We start from the raw sequence: 26,949 nt of genomic DNA on the forward strand, positions 1-26,949 counted from the left end.
GCAGGCGTTGAGGCGGGCGGAACACGCAGCGTGATGTGTGCGCGCATATTTGAGCCCACGATCACCCTCGCAGATCAGTTGTGAATTTCTGAATGTTCCACTGGCTATTGCGACCTTGTTGCAGTATTATCTTCTAGTTCTCAGCTGCGGTTTAAGAGCAATGAAACATACGCGACGATCGTAACAGCGTGGGTACCGTTCTGCTATGATAGGGGCTGTGCTGCTATGCTTTGACAAGCGTTGAAACTGTTAGCTGCAGATCACATTGCGTGATTAATTGGTTCGGTAGATGAGGTTCCCACCCATAAATAAAATAGTTTTGGTTAGTAATCACAGCATACCTTACAGTGTGAACAATACCTGTCCAGCAAAGCGACCGTTTACGAACTGCACGAGCATCCTGAGCAGTGGTAGGTGCTGGATTATATATATGTTTGTTCTATATAGCGCATGGTTTAATCATGCGGCAACAACGTTTATAGATCTATAAACGTTGTGTGGTGTGACTATATGAGGTCGTACTGCGGCGTTAGCCCGTTTTCTCTATCTTTTTTCGAGAATCAGGGTGATAACCGATTTTTTTTTGGTTGTGTTCGTTCCGTTCTCTGCGACGCACTCAGACGTATTACGGTAATTTCGTCCTCAAAAATAGCCATCGCATTTTTTTTATGCGATCACTCTCGGATATTGTGGCTTTACAGAGCAAAAAGGCAATGCCGAAGCACATAGCTTATATATGTCTCGTGCTGGTTCCCCAACCGCAGTGATCGCTGAGCAGTGCCATCGGCCTCATACAGGAGGCTAGCGTAGACATATAGTGATTTCAAGCCTACTAGACTTCATATGCGTGAGAAAGATGCCGATGCATCACAAATATTTCGTAGCACCTGCCGCTTAGATGTTTCCTAGTTGCTTTAGGTTGGCCGGAGACGAGCATGCGCTCTCATGTTTTCGTCCCTACGCCAAGCGATCAGAGTGAGCAGATTTACCATTTCATGCAGGTAATACGGAGACACCGGTTCTCTTCGTTGAATTAAAACCGATACACCCAAAATAGGTCACAGTACATACACACACCGCAGCTGACGCGCGTCACATGTTTGCGCCCCCAAGAGATATTTCCGCGCACTGTAGTTACCGATGCATGGAAAGGCTGCCCTGACGACCTTATATGAACGGACATTGCATAAATTTCACAGAGTACGATCTAAAACATCTCGAAATCGTTCCGCAGCACGCGACAGCAATACTTTCAAGCGGCGCCGCGCCGAATCGCCCAAGCCAGAGAGGAGGAAAGGCTCGCCGCGCACCCTTTCCTCCACGCCCGATGAAAAGGTCATACAAATTATTTGCAGGGATGGCCAAGATGGCTGAACCCGCGCAACGTCCCGGCCATCGTCGTCTTCTTCGTTGGTGATAGGAGGTGGCTGATAACAATATCATAGTCTGAACCACCCTATATTTATCGTGTGATTAATGATTCACCGCGTGCGTCGCAAAGTCTCCAACATCGATGTTATGTAGCTGTGGCAAACAATCATGAATTATCCTGGACGGGTGTAGCAAACCCTCAAGCTATGCATCGCTGATCTACGTTTGTCCAGCGGCGCAAAGTGAGCTCTAGAGCATAAACCCGCTGTTAGAACTTGCAGCCTTCATACCATCTTTGTGAACGCAACAAATTTCCTTATCAATTTCCTTATCGTGTATCTTGCAGAGAGATCTTTGGATCCAGGGCAAGGTGCTGGGAGGCGGCAGCGTGCTGAACTACATGATCTACAACCGAGGCAACCGACGAGATTATGACAATTGGGCGAAAGGGGGCGCCACGGGATGGTCGTATGATGAAGTGCTGCCGTACTTTAAGAAGTCCGAGGACAACACAAACAGAAGCCTCGCAGAAGAAGGTGAGCACTCGTCGTCAGCATATCTTCGAATTACTCCCTGAAGAGCAAAAAGTACAACGCCTCCCGTGGGCTGTGTTTTACATGTGTTTCCTATTGGAATAATTTTTTTTTTTCCAGTTGAAGAGTCATTCAGCAAGCATAACGCAACAATCAAGATATGAATCCGCCTTTAGCCGTCATAGTCAACGCCTGTTGTCCTGCATGTTGGGAAATAAAACATAGAACGAGAGACAGGCAGTGGCGCGAACGAATGCATAGGCGAATGAAGCTGTTTGAATCCTAAGATGATCTTAAATTTCTGTCTGTTTTCCTTAGGGATAAAGAGATTGTGAAGAAGACGCGCCTCGCTGTACAGCCGCATCGCCAACGCGTGGCTCAGCTCTGTTCGCGTTGCCGGTTGCTGGCGTCTTTTTGTACGGTGCTTCGGGATGCCTCGCCGTTCCCGGTGGCTGTGCCCTTTGCATAAGGAAACGCTAATAAACCTCTTCTCAACTGGTAGAAGTCGTCAGCCTATGCCAAAGCTATGATGAGTAAAGGAAGCAACACGCTTTGACTCGGCGTCCTCCGCGAAGCGACGGCTCATTAGCGACCCTTGACAGCATGTACGGCCAATCCTCGTTCTTTCAGCAGGTCAAGGACTTAGTCCATGAGGAATTTGCCCGCCAACTTTCTTTAATCCCCCTTCACTCTGGAGCCCAGCTCCCGTCTTCCAAACACGCTCGGCACTCTCATTTCCGAAGAGGTCACTCAAGTTGTCCCTTCTGCACACTACCAGCCGCCTGCAGCCGCGAATCTCAACTCTGCGCTGGGAGTGCAGCCTGTCGCCACGCCTTTCACTTACGCAGAGCCAGTCCTGCCTGTGGCGGCGCCTCTTACGTATGCGCAGCCAGTACGCAGGCCTCCGCCGGCGTCTTTCTCGACCCAGTGCGAACCGGTGCCACCGGAAGCCCATGCTACATCTTGGACCACACCGAGACCTAATGCTTGAAGGACGCCTGGCAATCTCCCCATCTGTTGTCCCTGCTGCACTCCCGGACACGTCGCCCGATATTGCCGCCATCGCCCTCAAGCGTTCGGCGACGCCTCTCGACAGTTCCAGTAGGGCAGCCAGCCCTTTCGCCAATACGCCAATCCTTGCACCCAACCGTATGCTCGGGCTGACCTCCCAGAATTTCCGTCTTATCACTCGCCAGCCCCTCGCCGACGCTCACTCTCCCCACTGCGTCGGCGACCCGCACCATGCCAGAACATCCCTCCCGACACTCTCCCCTCCGTCCTAGCACTCCAGGAACCCCTAACCCCCGTGAAACTGCGCGACTACACCACCTTCCATCCTTCTTCTGAGGTCCACCCAAACGTTGCCACACTGGTGCAGCGCAACCTTGCTGCCGTGCAGCACCAGTTGGACGTTTCGGACTGTGCCCATCTCCTCCTTGAAATCCTTCCTCGCCGTCGCACTGGGACAAGCCTCTTTGTTCTCAATGTGTACAGTCCTCCCAAAGCCCCTTCAGCTCCTCTCCTCCTCGTCCTCCGCCGAGCGCTCTCCTGCGCTGGCCGCAATGCCCTGCTCGTTCACGGCGACTTCAATGCCCCACATACCAGCTGTGGCTACCCCCACAACACTCGCAAAGGCCACTCACTCTGGACTTTCATCCACAACGAGTGCCTTTCGGTCCTTAATGATTTCGCTTACCCCACCAGGATCGGATCTAGTGTTCAACGAGACACTAATCCGGACCTTACCCTCGCCAAAAATGTCGCCAATCCGACCTGGACTAATACAGGGGTCTTCCTCGGTAGCGATCACTACGTCCTCTGTACAACTTTCCCACTCCCCTCCCTTGCTCGCGCCTCTACTCGTCTCATCCAGATAGTCGACGGGGACCGCTTTCGCTCCACTCGTCTGTCTACTTCCTCCTCTGCTCCTATCACCGATCTCTCTGCCTGGACCGAGACCCTTTTGGCGGACGCCCACACTCCCTACAGCACCACACTCCACTACGGCAGACAGCCGTCTGCTGCACCTTTGGGAGGCCTATCACGCTGTCCACCGACGGTGGCAGGCTCAGAAATACAATCGCCGCCTGCGCCTCCGTTTGGCCCGACTCGCGTTGGACATGGAGGAGCAATGCGCCTCTCTCGTTAGACAACAGTGGGGCCAGACCTGCGACCGCATGGCAGGCAACCTGGGCCTCCGCGACACGTGGTCGCTTCTCAGGGTGCTGCTAGACCCTACACACACTAAAGCTTCCCAGCGCAAGAATATCTCCCATCTCCTTCATTCCTCCCCACTCACCGATACTGACTTCCTGGCGGCCCTCCGGGACCACTACCTCTGCACCGACCTACCTACTCCGCTTCCCACCTACTCCGGCTCCCCAAACCCTGACCTTGAGGCGGACATCTCCTAGGGCGAGGTTCGTGCGGCGCTACTCACACTCCGCACCTCCTCGGCCCCGGGAGCGGACCGCATCACTAACAAGGTACTCCGCAACCTAGACACCCCCTCCCTCGAAGCCCTTACTGATCTCCTCAATACACATTGGCAGGCTGGCACTCTTCCATCCTCCTGGACCCATGCACGTGTCTCATTCATCCCCAAACCCGGCAAACCTATTGCCCTCGAACACCTCCGCCCCATCTCTCTCACCTCCTGTCTCCGCAAGCTGTTCGAGCATGTCATCCTGGTCCGCCTCCCGACCTATATGAATGATCATGACTTTTATCCGGACTCCATGTTCTGTTTTCGTCTCCAGCTATCCACCCAGGATGTCATGCTCCAACTTTCCGAGGATGTCCTACACCCGTCCCACCACAAACGCACTCGAGCTATCCTGGCGCTGGACCTTACTAAAGCATTCGACAATGTACACCACACCGCCATCCTGGACGCTCTCTCCTCCCTCCATGTCGGACCCCGTGTCCATGCTTATGTCACTGCATTCCTCGCCCACAGCACAGCCGAAATCTCATACGGCCCACTTTCTTCTTCCTTCTCCCTTGGCTACAAGGGTACCCCCCAAGGCTCTGACTTGTCCCCTCTTCTGTTCAACATCACCCTCTTCCCGCTGGCACGTGCTTTACGAGCTATCCCAGCTCTGTCTCATGCTTTCTACGCCGATGACATCACCCTCTGGGTGACCACCGGCAATCTTGGCGACATGGAGACCGCTCTACAGGCAGGTGTGGACGCGGTAGCAGCTCACGCCCGGGCCATCGGGTTGAGCTGCTCCCCGACAAAATCGGAGCTTTTGCTCCTTCGGCCTGGGCGGATGGCCCCCCTGTCGCCTTCTCCACTCACCGTCTACCTTGACGGCACACCCATTCCTCTCGTCTCTACCCTCCGCATCCTCGGACTCTTTCTTCGGTCCAATGGCAAGCACACCACCCTCATCACCCGACTCACAAACACTGTACGCCACACTGTCCGCCTCATACGCGGCATTGCAAACCGCCACCACGGCATGCGCGAACACGACCTCCGCCGCCTGGTCCTGGCCTTTGTTCTCAGCCGCTTCATTTATTCTCTTCCGTATCTCTACCTTTCTCGTACCGAGGAAGACAAAGTCAACAGCCTCATTCGCCACACATATAAGTCAGCCCTGTCCCTTACCACATCTACGTCGACGGCTCGGTTACTGTCGATGGGCGTCCACAACTCCCTGACGGAGCTGACGGAGGCCCATCGCACGGCCCAGCTCCTCCGTCTCTCCTGCACCCGCCCGGGTCGCGCATTTCTCTCCACCCTTAATCTCTCCCCTCTTATTCCTCTTCCCACATCACTGCCCATCCCTTCCCATGTCTTCCCCCTCCTAACCGTTAATCCCCTCCCTAAAAATATGCATACCGAACACCACCCTCCCGTAGAGCAGTGCGAGCCTCCGCGCTCTGGCGTCAGTACGAACGGCAGGCCGCCGTGGCTTACGTAGATGCTGCCCCGTACCGCCGCTACCCAGCACATGCCCTTGCCGTCACTGACAATTCTCTCCGACCCACTCTTACTGCCTCAGTCTACACTTCCACCTCTGTCGAGGCCGAGGAGGCAGCTATTGCCCTTGCCATCACGCAAACCTCCGCGAAGTACATCTTCAGCGACTCCAAACCTGCGGTCTACAACTACGCGGTTGGACGGGTGGCGCACCCGGCCATCGGAATTTTGCGTTCCGATACCGTTCCCTCTCGCCGCATCCAAATCATCTGGATGCCCGCTCACGCGGCCCATCCTGGTAACGAGGCGGCCAATTCCATCGCTCGAGATTCGACTGACCGAGCAAGCCCGTCCCCGCCGGGAATGGATACGCGCGACGCGCTCCTCACGTACCGCGATATCACGCAGCACTATCGCCTCTCTCGTCTCACCTTCCCCCCTCCGCACCAATCCCTTTCCCAGACCCACCAACACTTATGGCGGCACCTTCAGGCCCATACCTATCTTACTCCCGCACGTCTTGCCCTCTTCCACCCCGGGACGCACTCGCCGGCTTGCCGCTTATGTGACGGCTCCCGCGCCGATTATGCGCACGTCCTATTCTCCTGCCCGGCACACTTGCCCCCTGCCTCTTGGCGCCTAAGCAATCCGCAGCAGTGGGAGGCTGCTTTGTCCAGCACCGAGCCGGATATCCAACTCCGACTGGTGAACTGGGCGGAGGACGTCGCGACTAGGCATGGCCTGGACGCCACAACCGGCAGCCTGAAGGCCGCCCACAACGCTGCTTTTTAATTTTTTAATTTGTTTGTACTTTTGGCCTCATCAATAAAAATTTTTCACCACCACCACCCGCACCGTGCGATCAGGAAAACTGAACGTCGCAGTTCAAGAGGCAAGAACTGCGCTCCGTTCGAACTGTCTAAGTCCTCGCGCCTGTCCTGCTAAAGTGGTCAAAATTTTTGTAGAATGTGTTCCTGCATTCGCGCTTGTGGAGACCGGCGCAACCGTTTCTGCGATAGCCGCCAAACTGTGCTGTTCACTGCGCAAGGTGACCACGCCGCTTTCTGGACTGTCGCTTCGTACGGCAAGCGCGCCGCACGCAACTCCGCACTAAGTCTCTACTGTACATGTCCTTATTCACGGCATTGTTTATATCATCGAGTGTATTGATCTTCCCGCATCCTAACATGACGTCATCCTCGGATAGAACTTCTTATCCCGTTATAAAGCCGCAATCGACCGCGCACGCGCCCAAGTTGAATTTCCCCTCTGTGTGACGCACCATTGCACGAAGATCGTGATCGCCCTTCTAATCTTGCCGTGCGCGAGGACACATATATTCCACCTGGCTCCTTCGCCCTCCTACCCGTATCCTTTGATTTCATCTCTCATGCAACGGTCCTCTTCACGCCGTCACTTTGCTCATTGGTGAATGCCTTGGCTTTGTGCAACACCTCGACTCTTAGTCTTTGGTTTACGTCCCCAGAGACTCTTGATGTCGACTCCGGCCAACCATCTTCGATTTCCGCGCTTGAGGAGACGTCCAGGAATAGGATCTCGAGTGCCATTGCCAATACGCTCACACCGGCAGAACATGCCTACCTTCTTGATCTCCTGCACCACTTTGGAAGTTCATTCGACGTTTCACAACCTCAACTAAGCCACACGTTGGAAGTGCAGCACTACATTGACACCGGTTCGCTTCAGCCATTGCGTTAACGACCGTACCGCGTCTTTGCCGAAGAGCGTCGTGCCACTACCACCCAAGTCGAAGATGTGCTGCGCCGTGACGCTATTCAACCTTCAACGTGGACATCTACTGTCATTCTCGTTTGCAAGAAGGATGGATCTATTCGCTTTCGCTTCGACTACCGTCGGTTAAGTAAGGTAATGCGCAATGACGTCTATACTGTGCCGCGCATCGTCGACGCCCTCGACAGTCTTCAGGGAGCAGAATTCTTCTCGTCCCTCGCCTGGCGTTCCGGGTACTGGCAGGTCCCGATGGCTGCGGCTGATCGCCAGAAAACCGCACTCATTACGCTTGACGGATTATATGAATTTAAGGTGATGCCATTCGGGCTTTGTAACGCCCCTGCCACATTTGAACGACTCATGAACACGCTGCGTGGCCTCAACTGGTCTATTTGACTTTGTTACCTCGGCGATGTGGTTTTCTCGCCTGATTTTCCGACTCACCTGCTCCTCCTCAGACATGTTTGGACCTGTATAACGAATGCTGGCCTCCAACTCAACCTCAATATGTGCCGCTTTGCGACGAGAGAGCTCACCATCTTAGGCAACGTTGTCTCCAAGCATGGCGTTCTACCCGATGCTGCAAAACTTAGAGCAGTCGCTGAGCTTACGCAGCCTAAGACCATGAAAGAACTTTGTAGCTTTGTGGGCCTATGCTCATATTTTTGGGCGCTTTGTTCGAAATTTCGCATCGATCATGGCGCCATTGACTCAGCTTCTACGCGGTGATGCCGACCTCTCCTACTGGTTCCCTGCATGTGACTCCGCGTTTGCTGCGCTGCGTCGTCTTCCCACCTCCTCACCGATTTTTCGCCATTTCGACCCGTCAGCTGCTACTGAGGTACATACAGATGCCAGCGGGGTCATTCTCAGCGCCGTCCTCGCCCAATGAAAGCCCGTTTGCACCGAATACGTAGTCGCCTATGCGTGTTGCACGCTGAGGAAGCCTGAGGCCCATTACAGCGTGACCGAAAAAGAGTGCTTGGTTTTACTATGGACACATAGCAAGTCCCGACCATACATATACGGGCGCCCATTCGACTTGATCACAGATCACCACACGCTTTGTTGGCTCGCCAACTTGAAAGATCCCGCTGGCCAGGTAGCCCGTTGCGCACTACGCATCCAGGAGTAGGATATTCGCGTCGTGTACCGCAGCGGGCGCCCACACTCAGGCGCAGACGCCCTGTCCCGTTCACCTTTACCTCCAGACTCTGCCTGCGGACCAAGTTCCGCACACTACATGTCATCCCTCGACATGAACCCCTTTGCCCCCTTAGAACGTCATGACCCGTGGATCGCTTCTGTTTTCGACTATCTATCTGGATCATCGACCATCCCTGTATCTGGGACCCTCCAATGCGAAGCCATTTTTTCGCCATTCGTGACCAGCTGCTCCACCGACGCAATTACGCTCCTGAAGTCCGTAGGTAACTTCTGGTGATTCCCCGCAGCTTAAGGTCACAAATATGTGCCTCTTTTGACAACGATCCGCAGTGTGGCCACGCTGGAGTTTTCAAGACGTAGAAACGAATTCGCCACCGCTACTACAGGCGCTGCATGTACAATTTCGTAAAAAAAATTTGTTCGGTGTTGTGTTAACTGTCAACGCCTTTACGCCCGTCTGGTGCCTTGCAGGCACTCCCGTGCCCTGGCAAACCCTTCGATCACGTTGGCATCGACCTATACGACCCGCTTTCCCTGACAGCAGACGGCAATAGGTGGATCGTAGTTGCTGTTGACCATTTGACACGCTTCACCGAAACTGCTGCTTTACCAAGTTCTACAGCGCGGGATGTATCCCCTTTCGTCCTACATCGTTTCGTCCTTCGACACGGCGCACCTCGAGAACTCCTCAGTGATAGAGGTGGCACCTTCCTCTCCGAAGTCGCCGAAGGTTTGCTTTCGGAATTCCACATTATTCATCGGACAAGCACGGCATGCCATCGCCAGACTCACGGGATCACAGACCGCTTAACCGCACACTTGGTGATATGCTCTCGATGTACGTGGCACCTGATAATGGTAACTGGGACCACATCCTTCCATTCATCACGTTCGCATACAGCACCGCTTTCTAGGCTACTACGGGAACTTCACCTTTCGTCCTTCTGTGTGGCCCCGAGTCTACGCATACCATGGACACACTCCTTGCATACCGTTGTTACGTTTCGCCTACGACGCGCGGTATAGCCGGCGCGGATGCAACGGACGCCGGGGCTTCTGTCAAAGCGGCGGACATTTTGGCTCGTTCAGCGCTGCCGCAACGCCTCCCCGCCAAGCGCGTCCAGGCATGTTTCAATGCCACGTGTCTTCGTGTGCGTGTGTGTGTGTGTGCATGTTGGTGCCCACGCTTGTCAAAGCGCGGCAGCCGGGGAGAGGAGCTCCCCCAACTGTGAAGCGAGGAGGTCTGACCGGCGCCGGCCCGGCGGATGCGTCACTTTCTAGTCTCAACGTGCCCGACACCGCCGTCACGTGGCCTCATCCCAAGCCGTTCCTTCTTGCCCTCGACTCCGAGAGTATAAAAGCAGCTGCCCCCGGACGCCGAGAGAGGCTCCGATTTCTTCCGTCGAGTAACGTGCTCTCTCGTCTCTCCACTTCGGTCGACCTGACCGGCCGCTTTTTTGCGATGCTAGAATAAACAAGTTGTTCTGTTAGCAGTCAACTCAAGCTTTGCCAGGACCTTCAGATGCTTCCAGTTGTGCCCCAGGCCGCCAGGCCAACGCTACCCTTGGGGCTTGCGACCCATTTGCAACACCGTCCTAACACCTCCGGGTGTCTCCCTGCGTCAGACGTCACCCGACAAGCCGAAGAATGCCGGCAGCTCACGCGCACCTTTACAGCAGAGCAACAGGAGCGCCAGAAAGAGAACCGCACCGACTCGCTTCCAAACACCACATATGCTCCAGGCTCTCTTGTGTGGCCGTCTGTCCCTTTTCAAACGCCGGGGATTTCCTCAAAACTCGTCCCAAAATTCGAAGGGTCTTGCCGAGTTTTGGAGTGAACATGCACGGTGAATTTTCTCATTGTCCCACTGTCACCACCTGACGACTTCCGCCGGCGTGGACGTGACATTGTCCACATCTCGCATCTCAGGCTCTACCACAACCCTCTGCCTCCCGATTCTTAAGTTGTCAGAATGGCTCTTTTTGTCAGGGGTTGGGCTATATATTGGGCTATATATACAGAGAGGTGCTCGGGGAGAGACCTCTAGTTGGTCGCGCCCCTTGCAATACTGGGCGGAGTCTCTCATTCCGGGACCCCGTTGGTCTTGACCGCTACGCAGGTCCGCCTAACTAGGGCTTGTTGGGCCGATAGTTCCTGGCAGTCGAGCAGGGCCGCCTCCCAGTCCCCTCGGGAAGGGGAAGGGGTGATGGGGGGGACAGAAGGATTTTGCCTGCATGACCAAACCATGTGGAAGGTGTCGGCCACCTCCCCACAGAAAGAGCAGCGGCCGTCAAAAGAAGGGTCAAAGTGCTTGAGAACTGCCGGGCACAGCAGGGTGTTTGTAAAGAGCCTAAGGAGAGTTCGTTCGCCAGCTTTACCAAGTCCCTTAATAAGAACCGGGTAACGGCGGTGTTCGGCACGATAGTGCTCAGTAATGTCTTTAAAAGAAAGAAGAGGGCTGTGATCTCGGTCAAGGTCCTCCCAAATGATGCCTGGTGCCCGATAAGTGAGTGCGCGGGCTGCCTCATGGGCGGCTTCGTTACCTGGCATGCCTTGGTGGCCGGGTGCCCATATTATTGAGCGATGAGTTGGATCGCAGTCGCGAATACAGCGGTGAAGAATTTTGTCAGCGAGAGGAGTGATCCGTCCCGATTGAAAGTTACGGCAGGCTCCACGGGAGTCTGTGAGGATGAATTTAGAGTCGGGATGGGAGGCTGCGAGGGCGATCACCACCTCCTCCGCATGCGTTGAGCTGGGTGCTTTGAACGAGAGGCCGTCCACTTGTCTTTCCTCGTCTATGGTTGCAGCCGTGTACCATCCCCCCCCCCCCCCTGGAGTGGTTGGGGCCTGCAATATCGACGTAGAAGACGTGTTTTTTAGAGCCATAGTGGCGGTGCAGGGCATCCGCCCGGGCCTGGCACCGGCCATTATGGCCCTTCTTGTTCCTCTTAGTTGGAAGGGGTCGAACGTAGAGGGCGCGTCTCCACAGTTCGGGCACTCGAACCCTTTCCATCGTATGGTGGTCATGTTTAATATGTAACCGGTCTAAGAGGCGGCGACCGGACGCGGTCTGGGCGAGACGCGTGTATTGGTTAACGAGATGCTCCTCGCGAAGTTCCCAATAGGTGTTTACCACCCCCAATGCGAAAAGACGCGCGTCGGAAGTGGAGATCGGGAGGTCGAGGGCTCTCTTGAACATTTTGCGGAGTACTACCTCCAAGCAATCTTCGTCATGTTTCCGTAAGCGTAGGTATGGGGTCGAGTACAGTACTCTACTAGTTACGAAGGCATGTGCGAGCCGCAACACATCCTTACTTCGCAACCCTCCTCGCTTCTTGGAAACGCGGCGAACCATCCGGCCCACCTGGTCGCCGACCTTGCGGAGTTTGGCAAGAGTTGTGCCTGCCTTGCGGCGTTGATTAATGAAGAGACCGATTATTCGAATCTCCTCCACTTCTCGGATGGGGCCACTGGCGAGAGAAAGCTGAACTGAGATTTTGCATTTCGGGGAAGTTCGAATATGCACAAATTGAGACTTGGACGGGGAGCAGTGGAGGCCGCAGTACATGGCATAATGGTCTGCTATGCTCGCCACGCTTGCAGGCATTCCTCCATCTGTCCTATGTTTTCCGTAGTGGCCCAGATGGTGATGTCGTCGGCGTACAGCGCATGCTGAGCACCATCGACGCGCGCCAGCTGCGCTGGGAGGTGTTCCATGGCAATGTTAAATATACGCGGGGACAACACAGCGCCTTGTGGTGTGCCCTGTGTTCCCATCTCAAGTGGGCCGTACTCGGTCTCTTGTAGGCGTATATAGGCCAAGCGGTCCGTTTATTTATTTTATTTATTTATTTATTTATTTATTTACTTATTTTACCCTCAGGGCAAAGCATTACAGAGGTGAGTGGGTAATACATAATAACACTGAAAATACAAGCAACAGCAGAGAACAATTACCAAAACATAGAAAAGTTAGAATAAGTGATCAACACAATATATCATTCAATAGTAGCGGTAACAGCAGTCCGAAACAATACAGGGTCAGGAATTGTGGCAATTGAGGAAGGAAGGTGGTTCCAGTCATATGACGTGCGAGGAATAAAAGAATCCGAGAATGTTTTAGTTTTGCATGTAGAAATGCCTACCTTATGTATGTGATCTGTGCGGCGTGAAACATATGAAGGGCGAAGAAGCAACTCGTAACCAATAGACTCATGATGAAATATTTTGTGAAAAAGGCACAGGCGTGCAATTTTGCGTCGTGATGTAAGTGAAGTTAGGTCCAGGGTAGTCTTCATAGTGCTTACGCTTGATCTACGCCGAAAGTCAGAGAGAATAAACCGGGCTGATTTGTGTTGTACCATCTCCAGTAGGCTGATCAAACTCTTAACACCAGGGTCCCAGATTGATGAACCATATTCTAGTTGTGAACGTACGAGTGTGGTATAGAGTAGAGTTTGATGCTAGTTGGGGCTGCGTGAAAGTTGCGTTTCAGATATCCGAGCATGCGATTAGCTTTGTTAGTGATGTGCTCAATGTGCGCATGCCAGCTAAGGTTAGACGTAATATGAATTCCGAGGTACGTGTATCTTGTAACAGGATCAAGTAACACACCATTAAGAGTATATACTGGCAATTCACTATTAACACGAGAGATGCGCATAAGTTTGCACTTTTCAGCATTTAAAGTCATATTCCAAGTTTTGCACCATGTTGAGATAGCGTTAAGGTCAGACTGAATCATGTGCTTATCACTATCATTTGTTATTTGCCGAAAGAGGACGCAGTCATCTGCGAAAAGATGTACAGAAGAAGAAAGGTTACTGGGTAATTCGTTGATAAATATAAGAAAAAACAGGGCCCCAAGACGGTGCCTTGGGGCACACCGGAAAGAACCGGGTGAATGGTGGAATTAACATTGTTGACGGAAACAAATTGCTGACGATGTGTATGGAACACTTCAAGCCGTTTTAAAATGTTAGTGTCTAATCCTACCATGCGCAGCTTCAGTAACAAAAGATGATGGGAAACCTTATCAAATGCCTTCGCGAAATCTAGAAAGATGCAGTCGGCGATAGAGCGGCAGTCTAAAATTGCGTGAAGTTTGTGCGTGAATAAGAGTAGCTGTGTTTCGCATTAATAGGACTTCCTAAAACCTTGCTGAGAAGGATGAAAAAACGAGTTTGATTCAAGGAAAGTGGCAATATGTGAAAAGAGTATATGCTCTAAGATTTTGCATGGGATGCTGGTAATAGATATGGGCCAGTAGTTAAAAGGCGAGTGTTTATTACCAGATTTATGTACAGGAACCACCTTACCTATCTTCCAATCGGCCGGTAGTTCACCGTTTTCCAAAGATTGCTGAAATATTTTAGTTAAGACAAGTGATGAATACATTTTAGTACCTTTCAGGAACTTTATAGTAATGCAATCGACACCAGCACTGGAAGATATCTTAAGATTGTCAATTATTTTAGCTATACCATCAGGATGGATGACTACAGGGTACATTGGGAGGAAGTTGTTATGATCCAGTTGAGGGAAATCCGTAGCTTCACCACTTGAAAAAAAAAAAAAAGCTCGAAAAAACATCATTCAGTACATTTGCACAGGCAGTATCAAATATATGTTCGTCACTTGAATTCCTTAGTATTATTCTATACGTTTCAGAGGGGTTAATGACGCTCAAAACTTTTCTTGGGTTATTGAGCAACATAGCCGGTAGAGTGCTATTCTGGTAATTTGCTTTAGCGTTCTTGACCGCAGAATTGTAAGTGTAAGCTATAAAACGATAACGGGACCAATGATGTTCAGTGCGTGATTCTTTAGCTGAACGGAAAAAGCGCTTCTTACGGTTAGACAAGCGCTTAAGATGCACGTTATACCATGGCGCATGCAGGTGATAAGATATAACGCAAGGGGGTATGAAACGGCTGGTGAGATCTAAGATTTTGTTCTTGATCGGTGAACGCCAGTTCGCGTTCACCGAATGCGAGTCGAATTCATCGAAAAAGGTGGCCAGGAAAGAGCCTAGTTCATTATTAACTTTGTTGAAATCAGCGCGATGACACATGCACATTATTTTAGTGTGACTAGCAAATTCTTGTATGGGAACGTTCACAGAAAAATTTAGCAAAGAATGGTCGCTTAACTGGGGCATGTAGGTTATTTCTGAACACAGTTCTGGGCATGCTGTTAGTACGAGGTCTAATGTACTTGTTGTAACTTCAGTAATTCTTGTAGGCTGAGTAACAATCTGGGTAAGATTGAACAGTGAACATAAATTAGTGAATTCCTTGCATAGCGCCGAAGAGGAGGATTGTTACACCGAGGACTAATTGATGCCCGGAAAGTTAAAATCACCCAATAGAAAGATAGGTGACGAGGGGTAACGCGTTACTATGACATTAATGGTATCGTGGAGCTCTGCAACAAATGTAGGAGAGGCATTAGGCGGTCGGTAGCATGCGCCTAGGATTATTCTGCGGTAGCCTAGTTGAAGAGATACCCATATAATTTCGATGCTTGACGTTCTGTAAAGAGGATATGACTCTATTTTTTTACTGACTGCTATTAGTACGCCACCACCTTGCCGATCTTTCCTGTCACAACGATAGAAGTGGAACTAATTTGATGAATCGAATATCTCAGAATCACGTATGTATTCGTGCAGCCATGTTTCAGTTAGGACAACGATGTCAGCGGAACACGCACTTATGGCAGAGGAGAGTTCAGTACGTCTTTTGATGACACTTCGGATATTAGTAAATAAAACTGATGTTTGAGCTGCGCTTAAACAACGGTCACTGCCCCTCGGTAACCGTTAAGAAATGTTTGATATAGTTTCCTACTCGTTTTGGATGTTCAGACGGAAATGCGTTAGACTTGGTCTTTAGTAACCAGAAAGATATCATAGACTTCATTGCACCAGTACCAGGGATTAGTGATCATGAAGTAGTTGCAGGCACTATTCGTTGCAGAAAAATAGAATTTACCAAAATGCGGCCGAGAAAGGTATTCTTTTATGAAAGGGGTAATTATGAGGCTATTTATAATGAGTTAAATGATTTCCTGCCTATATTTGCGCATTACAGTTCATTTAGTAGCATCGACAGTCTGTGGGTCATATTCAGGGATAAACTGCTTTCATTGACCTCAGATTTTGTTCCGTCTAAAGTGGTTTCGACTAAGCACCGCAAGGATAAACCCTGGATTAATAAGGATTTGCGTTAATCAATTCAGAAAAAATCCCGAACTTACAAAATATATTGCAAAGCAAAAAACCCAAGCATGTACAAAAAGCTAAAGGATATCAGCACTAAACTTAAAAGTGAATTGAAGGTTGCGAAGGATGCATATCTACAAGCCTTAGCAGATAAACTAAAAACGAATCCCAAAGAGGTCTGGCGGTATATCAAGAGCAACAAGAAGGATGACACTGGCATCCCGGCCATCACCAATGATGGTAACCTAATTAAAGAACACAAAAGAAAAGCAGAAGTATTTAACAAGTATTCTCATTCAGTTTTTACAAAGCCATGTAGCATTGCTATTTTTTACACACCGACACGATTACCCGAAATGGAAAACATTGCCGTGAGCAAGGAAGGAGTGGAGGCTTTGTTGTTTAATCTAAACCTGCATTCAGCTCATGGACCCGATGGAATTTCTAATCATGTTTTGAAACACTGTTCGAGACAGATAGCGCCTTTCTTCATAATATTATTCAACAAGTCACTAGATAATCAAAAGCTGCCCGAAGATTCGAAGACAGCCAACGTGACTCCGATATTTAAAGAGGGTGATCGTACACACGTAGGCAATTACAGGCCGATATCTAACTTCCGTTTGCTGTAAGACTCTCGAACATGTCCTGTGCTCTAATCTGATGAAACATTTTCAAACAAATAACTTTTTCACTTCGGCTCAGCATGGGTTCCGCTCTGGTTTTTCGGGCGTACCACAACAAGCCGAATTCACTCACGACATTGCACTCAGCCTGGACCATGGTGAACAGATAGATGCACTGTTTCTTGATCTGCGGAAACCATTTGATGTCGTCCCGGACAATCTACTTTGTTTAATATTATAATTCCTAGGCATTCCTGAACATATTCTCGGCTGGATAAAGGATTATTTACACCTGCGCAAACAGCAAGTTGCTCTTAATGGGGTGACATCGGCTCCAATGCACGTGCTATCGGGAGTGCCTCAAGGCTCTATGCTTGGGCCACTTTTGTTCCTTGTTTATATTAATGATTTAGTAGTAGGCCTTAAATCAACAGTTAGACTGTATGCCGACGACTGCGTCATGTATCGTACAGTGAAATGTTATGCCGATATGTCTGTCTTACAGGACGACCTTGAAAAAGTATCCATCTGGTGCAAGCGGTGGCAGACGACTCTGAATAGTGGTAAATGCTATCATGTGCAGTTTACAAAGAAAAAGAAAATATTCCCCAGTTCCTACTGCGTAAATAATATTGCACTCAGTACCGCGAAGGATGTTAAGTACCTCGGAGTTACGTTTTCTGAAACGCTTGACTGGACTAATCATGTTAGCTCAGTTAGCGCGAAAGCTTACCGTCTTCTTCACTTTTTCCGACGAAATTTTAAGCATTCGCCTTCATCACTGAAGGCAACCTTGTATTTAACAAACGTCAGGCCTATTCTAGAATATGCATGCGTTATCTGGGATCCATACACTAAAAACGTCGCAGAAAAAATAGAACGCGTCCAGAAGCAAGCAGCACGCTTCGTAACAGGAAATTATAATTTTACTACCAGAGGATCCGGAATACAGGAAGGGTTGGGTTGGAAAACTCTTTCTTCACGCAGGAAAATCCTAAGATTGAAATTCCTTTATAATATTGTTACGGGACGGAAGAAGCGTGCGTCTATTTACAGATGGCTTTTAATGGCTGAGCCAGCAAGCGTAGAGCAGCGATAAAGGTACACTCTTCTTCGTCGTCTGTAAGGCCACCATCATCGTCCTCCTTTTCCCGCATTACCGACTGTGACATCACCCCCGTCGGAAAAAGCACCTTATTGGTGCGGCTCATCGGTCTGGGAAAGGTAGGGCTTGAGGTGGCTGACGTGGATGATGTCAGAGAGAGGTGAAGGCACCGTGGAATCCAGCGGAGGCACTTCATATGTGACAGGGGCAACCTGCCGAAGGATGCGGTAAGGGTCATAGTACCGCGACAGGAATTTCTCCGAAAGACCAACACGCCGAGTTGGATACCAAACTAGCACAAGATCACCTGGTTCGTAGTGCACGTCGTGATGGCGCTGGTCGTAACGGCACTTCTGGCGTGTCTGTGAGGCCGAAAGACGAATGCGGGCAATCTGGCGTGCTTGGGTCGCTGTGGCTATGACATCCCGAGTGTACTCTGTCGGCGAGTCGAGTGTGGTAGAAAAGAGAGTCTCGAAAGGCAAAGTCGGCTCACGGCCGAAGAGGAAATAGAAAGGTGAATATCCAGCTGTGTCGTGGCGCGAGGAATTGTACGCGAACGTGACAAATGGTAGAGCAATGTCCCAGTCGCGATGATCAGAGGAAACATACATTGCTAACATGTCAGTTAATGTGCGGTTCAGGCGTTCGGTAAGACCGTTTGTTTGAGGATGGTAAGCGGCTTGTTGGGTTGAGAGGTCTGGTGCAATCATCTTTGTAAAGTCGTCGGTCGGGGCTGATGCAGAAGGCGCAGAATGAGCATTGGTCGAAGACGGCGCAACAGATAGAGCCGAAATGTGGCACTCGTGCGTCGGTGACAACGTGGCTACAGACATGCCTCGAGGAAGTACTTGTGGGCACTGTCCGAAATTTAGAATGGGAAGACATGTCTGATTGTCCGCAACAGAAACGATGGTGTGCGGGAAAGAGACATTGTGAGAAAGCAGGACTGAAGTCGCGAAAGTAAGGACATAGTCTCCGTCAGGTACACGTGGGCAGGCTTAGACAGGGATGCAGGTTGCTGCTAGAGATGGCAGGCGTATAAAATCCGCGGAACAAAGCTGAGTTGGAGCTTGAGCAGGAAGATCAACGGGGACAGGTAGTGGTAGGTCAAGTTGTACAACGCCGGCGGAACAGTCAATCAGAGCAGAATGGGCGGCCAAAAAGTCGAGTCCGAGGATAACATTGTGAGGGCAACGTTCGAGCACACTAAACAAAACGGACTGTGGCGACCGGCGACACTGACACGAGCAGTACACATTCCAAGTACAGCCGGAGTTCCACCGTCGGCGACCTGGAGCAGTCGAGTCGGAGCAGGAGTCAGTACCTTCTTCAAGCGCGTTCGAAGCTCCGCACTCATGATGGAAATTTGGGCTCCAGTGTCGATGAGTGCTGTAACGGGCAAACCATCCACGTCCACGTCCAGAAGGTTCCGATTAGTAGGCAGCATCAGCAGAGGAATTTCAGGCCGGGGTTCTAGAGCAGCGTCGCCTCCAGGAGCTGCCCCAGTTAGTTTCCCGTCGGAGAGCGGCGACGGTAAGCTGGGAATGGAGAGCGACGCAGCTGGGGCGAACGGGAGCGGCGCCTATGTGGTGATGGCGAGCGGCTGGTCACGGTGGCTCGAGCGTTGTCAAGAGCGTCTTCAACCTCAGTGGAGAGTGATGGCGGGCGAGGATTCAGTGAGGAGCGGTGGTAGGCGTGGTCGAGAGTGGGATGGCCAGGAACTTCGACAGTGGCGAGAGATGTGGCCCACACGTCCACAGTAAAAGCAGATGGGTCTATCGTCATGTGTGCGCCATTCGGCCGGGTTACGATAGCTCGGATATGGACCGTATTGGCTCCGGTGAACAGGGGCAGAGGCCGCAGACGAAGCAAAGTCAGGATGGCTGGCGGCGCAGATGGACGGAAGGCCCACATTGGCAAGTTCTTGGCGAATTACCGACTGAATGACAGACACAAGCGGCCGGCAATCGTCAGAGCACTGCGTCACTGGCGTGGCAGGAGACGCTGCTTCGATTTCTCGCCGAACGATAAGTACGACGTTCTCGCAGGAGGTGGGCTCACGCGGTGGACAAACGTCTTCGCACGTCGATGAAGCTGCGGTATTAGGTAGACGCGTAAACTGTTGAACTATACGGCGACTCTTCGCGTCTTCAAAGCGGCGACATTCGTTAGTGATTTCATTGACCGTTGATACGTTCTTGTAAACAATCAGGTTAAATGCGTCGTCCGCGATGCCTTTTAAAACGTGGCTGACCTTGTCTGCCTCTGCCATATTGTTATCCACTTTGCGGCAAGGGGCGAGGACGTCCTGGATATACGCCACGTAAGATTCAGTGGATGTCTGTACACGGGTCCCAAGGTCCTTCTTCGCAGCACGTCGCCGGCCTGCAGGCTTGCCGAACAAATCTCTAAGCTTCTGCTTGCACTGGTCCCAACTCGTAATCTCTTCGTGTGTTTCGAACCAGACCCGTGCCGTTTTCTTGGGGTAGAATATTATATTGGCCAGCATAAGCGTGTTATCCCACCTGTTGTGTGCGCTGACCCGTTTGTAATTCTGCAACCAGTCATCGACGTCAACGTTGTCGATACCGGAAAACATGCCAGGGTCGCGAGGCTGGGCCAGGATGACCGTGGGTGGGGACAACGGGGCCGTGGTTGAACTCTCTCCTTCGGATGACATGGCGGCCAGGTTACGTCCGCTGCGGAGCTCCGTCTTGCGCAAGTGATTACCCCGCACGTCCACCAAAGATGTTATGGGAAGGAAGAAGCGTGCGTCTATTTACAGATGGCTTTTAATGGCTGAGCCAGCAAGCGTAGAGCAGCGATAAAGGTATACTCTTCTTCGTCGTCTCTAAGGCCACCATCATCGTCCTCCTTTTCCCACATTACCGACTGTGACAATATATATAAAAGCAAAACTGGTATCGGCAAAACACTGTTCATCAAGCAGCCGCATTACGTTTCATCTAGGAGAGACCACGCTAACAAAATTAGAGCTTATCAGTGCCGTACCAATGTGTTTAAGTATTCATTTTTTCCTAACACGATTAACGATTGGAATGAGCTCCCTAATGAAGTGATGGCAGCTTCTAGTTTTGAAAATGCTATTGAGAGCCATATTCTTTGATTGTTATGTTAATCATCTCTGCACATACGCTATTTTTTTGTTAGTTAGTTACTTTGTTACTTTGTTTCGTACTTTGTTAGTTTGCCTTCTGCTTTTGCGAATTTCAGTGCTTAAACTATGTTGTATTTACTGATGTATTCTTTTGATGTTGCTGAGTATGTTTCCATTGTGACCACCTGTATTTTAACCCCCTACGATAATGCCATACAGGCCATTTAGGTATACCGAATAAAAGATATAGTTGAATGTACGAGCGCCGCAGTTGGTCTCGCTAAGGTGCTTTAGTATGACGGCGTGCTTAACATTATCAAAGGCACCCTTGAGATCGAGTGCCAGGACTATCTTGTCGTTATGTGAGTGTTCTGTAGGTTCGAGGATCTCGTGATGAAGCTGTAAAAGGAAGTCTTGTGCCGACTTAGGAGGTCGGAAGCCGAACATGGTGTCGGCGAAGGTGTCCTTGCTCTCGAGATTTTCCGAGAGGCGGTCACGGACCATCGTTTCCACGAGTTTCCCTACACATGAAGTGAGGGAGAAGGGCCGGAGGTATCCTATGTTTACCGATTTCCCCGCCTTCGGGATAAAGGTTACCAACGATCTCTTCCAATCGGCTGGCAACGAAGTGTCCCCCGTCCAAATGGCGTTGATGTACACCCGATCTGGAAGGTTTGCCAATAGTTTGACTGTTACCTTATCCCTCCCGGGTGCCGTCCCCCTGTGTATTCGTGCAAGAGCCGCGCGAAGGTCGTGAAACTGGAAAGGCTGATCCATTTCCGGATTATCGCAGCCTGCATATAAATAATCCATCCCTGGCGGGTCTCGATCCTGATTGAGGTATTGTGAGCGCAAAGCATTCGCTAGCTGCTCCGTGTTTCCTTGAAAGTTGTGTAGTGCGCGAGTGAGGTGTTTCTTGGTTTCCGATCGTGTTTGTGTAGGGCCTATGAGACTCCTGAAGAGCCGCCAAGTGTTGGACATCTGTTTTGCTGCGCTGTTACATCTATCTACCCAGTGTCGGCGAGCTGGGCAGCGTACTCGGCTGCTTGCTGAGTAAGGTCAGAGATAAGAACGCGGAGTTTACGATTGTGTTTCTGCCGCCGCCATCGTTTGGTTAAGCTGCGGCGAGCTTCCCAGAGGTGCATCAGGCGGTTATCCACGTCCGATGTACGTTCCGTAAGCTGCATTTGCTTTTCGTGTGAATGGAGTGTTTGCATGAGTCCGTGCGCCCAAGTGGAGTAGCCTTGTTCCAAGAGAGAAGTTACTGGGAGGGCCTGGCGGAAAGCAGGAAGTTTGGCTTGTGCAAGGGCGCGATGTAAAGGTCGAGTGTTCAGCGTTCAGTGTTGTGATAGTGTTCAGTGTGCAGTGATCGCTACAGAGGGTCTCCTCGGAGTTGATCCAGTCTGCGTGTCGGATGTGTTTCGTGAGGGTAAGGTCGGGGCAGGTGTCCCGAGTGACAGAATTCCCTACACGTTTTGGGTGGAGCGGATCGGTTAGAAGAGATCATGATGCCCAGCGTAGATATAAGTCCCGCCAACTTACGACCACGCGGCTGTTCCTTGCGATAGCCCCACATGGGACAGGGGGCGTTAAAATCGCCCACTATCATCAGGGGATCGCGACCCGCGATCCTTCATCATCATCATCATCATCATCATCAGCCTGGTTACGCCCACTGCAGGGCAAAGGCCTCTCCCATACTTCTCCAACTGCCCCAGTCATGTACTAATTGTGGCCATGTCGTGCCTGCAAACTTCATAATCTCATCCGCGGACCTAACTTTCTGCCGTCCCCTACTACGCTTCCCTTCCCTTGGAATCCAGTTCGTAACCCTTAATGACCATCGGTTATCTTCCCTCCTCATTACATGTCCTGCCCATGCCCATTTCTTTTTCTTGATTTCTACTAATATGTCATTAATTCGCGTTTGTTCCCTCACCCAATCTGCTCTTTTCTTATCCTTTAACCTTACACCCATCATTCTTCTTTCCATAGCTCGTTGCGTCGTCCTCAATTTCCCTTTTCGTAAGCCTCCAGGTTTCTGCCCCGTACGTGAGTACTGGTAAGACACAGCTGTTATAAACTTTTTTCTTGAGGGAGAATGGCAACCTGATGTTCATGATCTGAGAATGCCTGCCAAACACAGCCCAGCCCATTCTTATTCTTCTGATTATTTCAGTCTCATGATCCGGATCTGCGGTCACTACCTGCCCTAAGTAGTTGTATTCCCTTACCACTTCCAGTGCCTCGCTACCTATCGTAAACTGCTGTTCCCTTCCGAGACTGTTAAACATTACTTTAGTTTTCTGCAGATTAATTTTTAGTCCCACCCTTCTGCTCTGCCTCTCCAGGTCAGTGAGCATGCATTGCAGTTGGTCGCCTGAGCTACTAAGCAAGGCAATATCATGAGCGAAGCGCAAGTTACTAAGGTATTCTCCATTTACTCTTATCCCCAATTCTTCCCAATCCAGGTCTCTGAATACCTCCTGTAAACATGCTGTGAATAGCATTGGAGAGATCGTATCTCCCTGCCTGACGCCTTTCTTTATAGGGATTTTGTTGCTTTCTTTATGGAGGACTACAGTGGCTGTGGAGCCGCTATAGATATCTTTCAGTATTTTTACGTACGGCTCGTCTACACCCTGATTCCGCAATGCCTCCATGACTGCTGAGGTTTCGACTGAATCAAACGCTTTCTCATAATCAATGAAAGCTATATATAATGGTTGGTTATATTCCGCACATTTCTCTATCACCTGATTGATAGTGTGAATATGATCTATTGTTGAGTAGCCTTTACGGAATCCTGCCTGGTCCTTTGGTTGACGGAAGTCTAAGGTGTTCCTGATTCTATTTGCAATTACCTTAGTAAATACTTTGTAGGCAACGGACAGTAAGCTGATCGGTCTATAATTTTTCAAGTCTTTGGCGTTCCATTTCTTATGGATTAGTATTATGTTAGCGTTCTTCCAAGATTCCGGTACGCTCGAGGTCATGAGGCATTGTGTATACAGGGTGGCCAGTTTTTCTAGAACAATCTGCCCACCATCCTTCAACAAATCTGCTGTTACCTGATCCTCCCCAGCTGCCTTCCCCCTTTGCATAGCTCCCAAGGCTTTCCTTACTTGTTCCGGCGTTACTTGTGGGATTTCGAATTCCTCTAGACTATTCTCTCTTCCATTATCATCGTGGGTTCCACTCGTACTGTATAAATCTCTATGGAACTCCTCAGCCACTTGAACTATCCCATCCATATTAGTAATGATATTGCCGGCTTTGTCTCTTAACGCATACGTCTGATTCTTGCCAATTCCTAGTTCCTCCTTCTCTGCTTTTAGGCTTCCTCCGTTCCTGAGAGCTTGTTCAATTCTATCCATATTATACTTCCTTATGTCAGCTGTCTTACGCTTGTTGATTAACTTCGACAGTTCTGCCAGTTCTATTCTAGCTGTAGGGTTAGAGGCTTTCATACATTGGCGTTTCTTGATCAGATCTTTCGTCTCCTGCGATAGCTTACTGGTATCCTGTCTAACAGAGTTACCGCCGTCTTCTATTGCACACTCCTTAATGATGCCCACAAGATTGTCGTTCATTGCTTCAACACTAAGGTCCTCTTCCTGAGTTAAAGCCGAATACCTGTTCTGTAGCTTGATCTGGAATTCCTCTGTTTTCCCTCTAACCGCTAACTCATTGATCGGCTTCTTATGTACCAGTTTCTTCCGTTCCCTCCTCAAGTCTAGGCTAATTCGAGTTCTTACCATCCTGTGGTCACTGCAGCGCACCTTACCGAGCACGTCCACATCTTGTATGATGCCAGGGTTAGCGCAGAGAACGAAGTCTATTTCATTTCTAGTCTCGCCGTTCGGGCTCCTCCACGTCCACTTTCGGCTATCCCGCTTGCGGAAGAAGGTATTCATTATCTGCATACTATTCTGTTCCGCAAACTCTACTAATAACTCTCCCCTGCTATTCCTAGTCCCTATGCCATATTCCCCCACTGCCTTGTCTCCAGCCTGCTTCTTGCCTACCTTGGCATTGAAATCGCCCATCAGTATAGTGTACTTTGTTTTCACTCTACCCATTGCCGATTCCACGTCTTCATAGAAGCTTTCGACTTCCTGGTCATCATGACTGGATGTAGGAGCGTAGACCTGTACAACCTTCATTTTGTACCTCTTATTAAGTTTCAGAACAAGACATGCCACCCTCTCGTTAATGCTATGGAATTCCTGTATGTTACCAGCTATATTCTTATTAATCAGGAATCCGACTCCTAGTTCTCGTCTCTCCGCTAAGCCCCGGTAGCACAGGACGTGCCCGCTTCTGCGCTGCGCTTTAGCGCTGCGCTAAAGATGTTAGAAAAAGTAACGTTTTTTTTAGTTTCGGAGGGGCAGTATATATTAAGTATGTGTACGGGGCTATCTGTTCGCCGTAGGGGGAGGACAGAAATCATCACGCACGAATATTCCAGATTTAGCTCGAGATCAACCTCCTGCGCTGTGTAGCCTTTATTGTCTAGAAGACAGGTGGACGGGTCTCGCTGAAAAGCATTATAGCCCGAGAGCTTAACCGCAGCCCCGGTTTCTTGCAGTGCAAGGACTGCGGCGGGGTATTCGATATTGTCAATGTACGCCCTTAAGTGGGCGCGGTTCGTCCTGTCTTTGAAACCCCGACAGTTCCACTGTACAAGAGAGAGAGCTTGCTGTCTTTGCGGGGGACGCCGCCCTCTAGGGAGTTGGTTGGGAGGGGACGCAGCCATGTTGATTTGAAGGGAGATCGAATTCGAGAGCCGGCCCAGGTTCCGTCACCTGCAGCTGGAGCGATTCCGGCTCCTCCGAGAGTTCGGTTAGATCGATGGGTCAGGTGAATTTTGATGGGCGGTTCGCGTCTTTGAGGGGTCCCGTTCGGCGGAAAATCCGGGGGTTTGACTCTAGCAACGTCTTAATGTTGGCCGTCACGGCGGCCGTAACCGTAGCTGTGACCGCCTTGAGAAGGCTGTCTTGCATTTGGCCAAAATTTGATATCTGAGCCGTTAATTCGGCAAGGGCGTTTTCGAGGGCGGTGAAACGCACGACAGAGCTAGAGGGTGTCAGGCCCGCCTGCACCCCTTGCATCGGTTCCGGAGCTACATGGGCGGGGGGCGGGGAGGACCGAGCCGTTTATAGCGCGTGAATTTTGGCGTTAAGTTGAGCATTTTGTGCCCGGAGAGTCTCGAGCTCGCGGCGGAGGTCCGCGACGTCAGAATTAAGGGGGGGGGGGGGGGATGAGGAGGAATCTTTGGTGGGGGAGAAGGTAGGGGAGTGCGGGGAGACGGAGGAGGCCCATCTCGGCGTCCTACCTTGGGCTGAGACGTATTCTTTGGTGTGCCAGACGGAGGGCCTTCGAGAGCCGGAAAGTCCCCGTCTTGGAATGTAGGGGCGCCTGTATCCCGTGACGCTTTCGGGTTAGTTGGCCGAGGTGACTTGGGGGCACGTCCAGGCAAGGTGCCCGCTGGTGGCGCTGGTGCGGTTGTGCCTTTCCTCTTCTTGTTGCTAGTCGTGGGATCTGTTGATGTGGTGTCAGAACCCGAGGGCACTGCAGTCCGAGGTTGGGTTCGTTGACCGGTCGGCTTGCCCGGTTGTTGCAGCCGTCGAAATTTGGCTTTGCAGTCTTGCGAGCCCGTAAGGTGAGCGCCACCGCACACGATGCAGGAAGGAGTGCACTCGTGGGGCGCCATGTTGCCGTCTTCGAGGGCTGCGGCCGTTTCGCCGCAGTGTCCACAGCGATTGTCTTGAGGATTCTGGCATAAGTCCGGACGGTGACCGATGGTGCCGCATCGGAAACACGCGGGAATAGTCCGCTTATATTCGCGCACCACAGTCACCACACTGTTATAGTGCACGTAACGCGGTACTCTGTGTCCCACGAAGGTGAGCAGGGCAATCGTCGACTTCCCCACCTTGCGGATGAAGGCTATCTCTCCTCCGCGCCACTGGACTTTAGATTTCGGGGTGGTAGAAGTTTCCTACTCATGGACCGTAATAATCCCCCTGCAGACTTCACCGTGGACTTTGGCGTGTCCGACCACCGGGATGGGGCCTTTGGAAGCATTTAGCGTAAATTCACGAGCGAGCGCGTTCGC

General features: G+C 50.9%; 1 protein-coding gene across 1 annotated transcript in view; it reads left to right on the top strand.

The window, feature by feature from the left end:
* Nucleotides 1–26,949, top strand: part of LOC126536494 (glucose dehydrogenase [FAD, quinone]-like) — a 187,661-nt gene that overhangs the window by 64,266 nt on the left and 96,446 nt on the right. Inside the window, exon 3 of the mRNA XM_050183489.3 lies at nt 1,718–1,907. Within this exon, the coding sequence (XP_050039446.2) occupies nt 1,718–1,907 (190 nt within the window). The remainder of the gene's footprint in view (nt 1–1,717; nt 1,908–26,949) is intronic.

This window comes from Dermacentor andersoni, chromosome 3 (assembly GCF_023375885.2).
Source record: "Dermacentor andersoni chromosome 3, qqDerAnde1_hic_scaffold, whole genome shotgun sequence".
NCBI classification, from domain to species: domain Eukaryota; kingdom Metazoa; phylum Arthropoda; class Arachnida; order Ixodida; family Ixodidae; genus Dermacentor; species Dermacentor andersoni.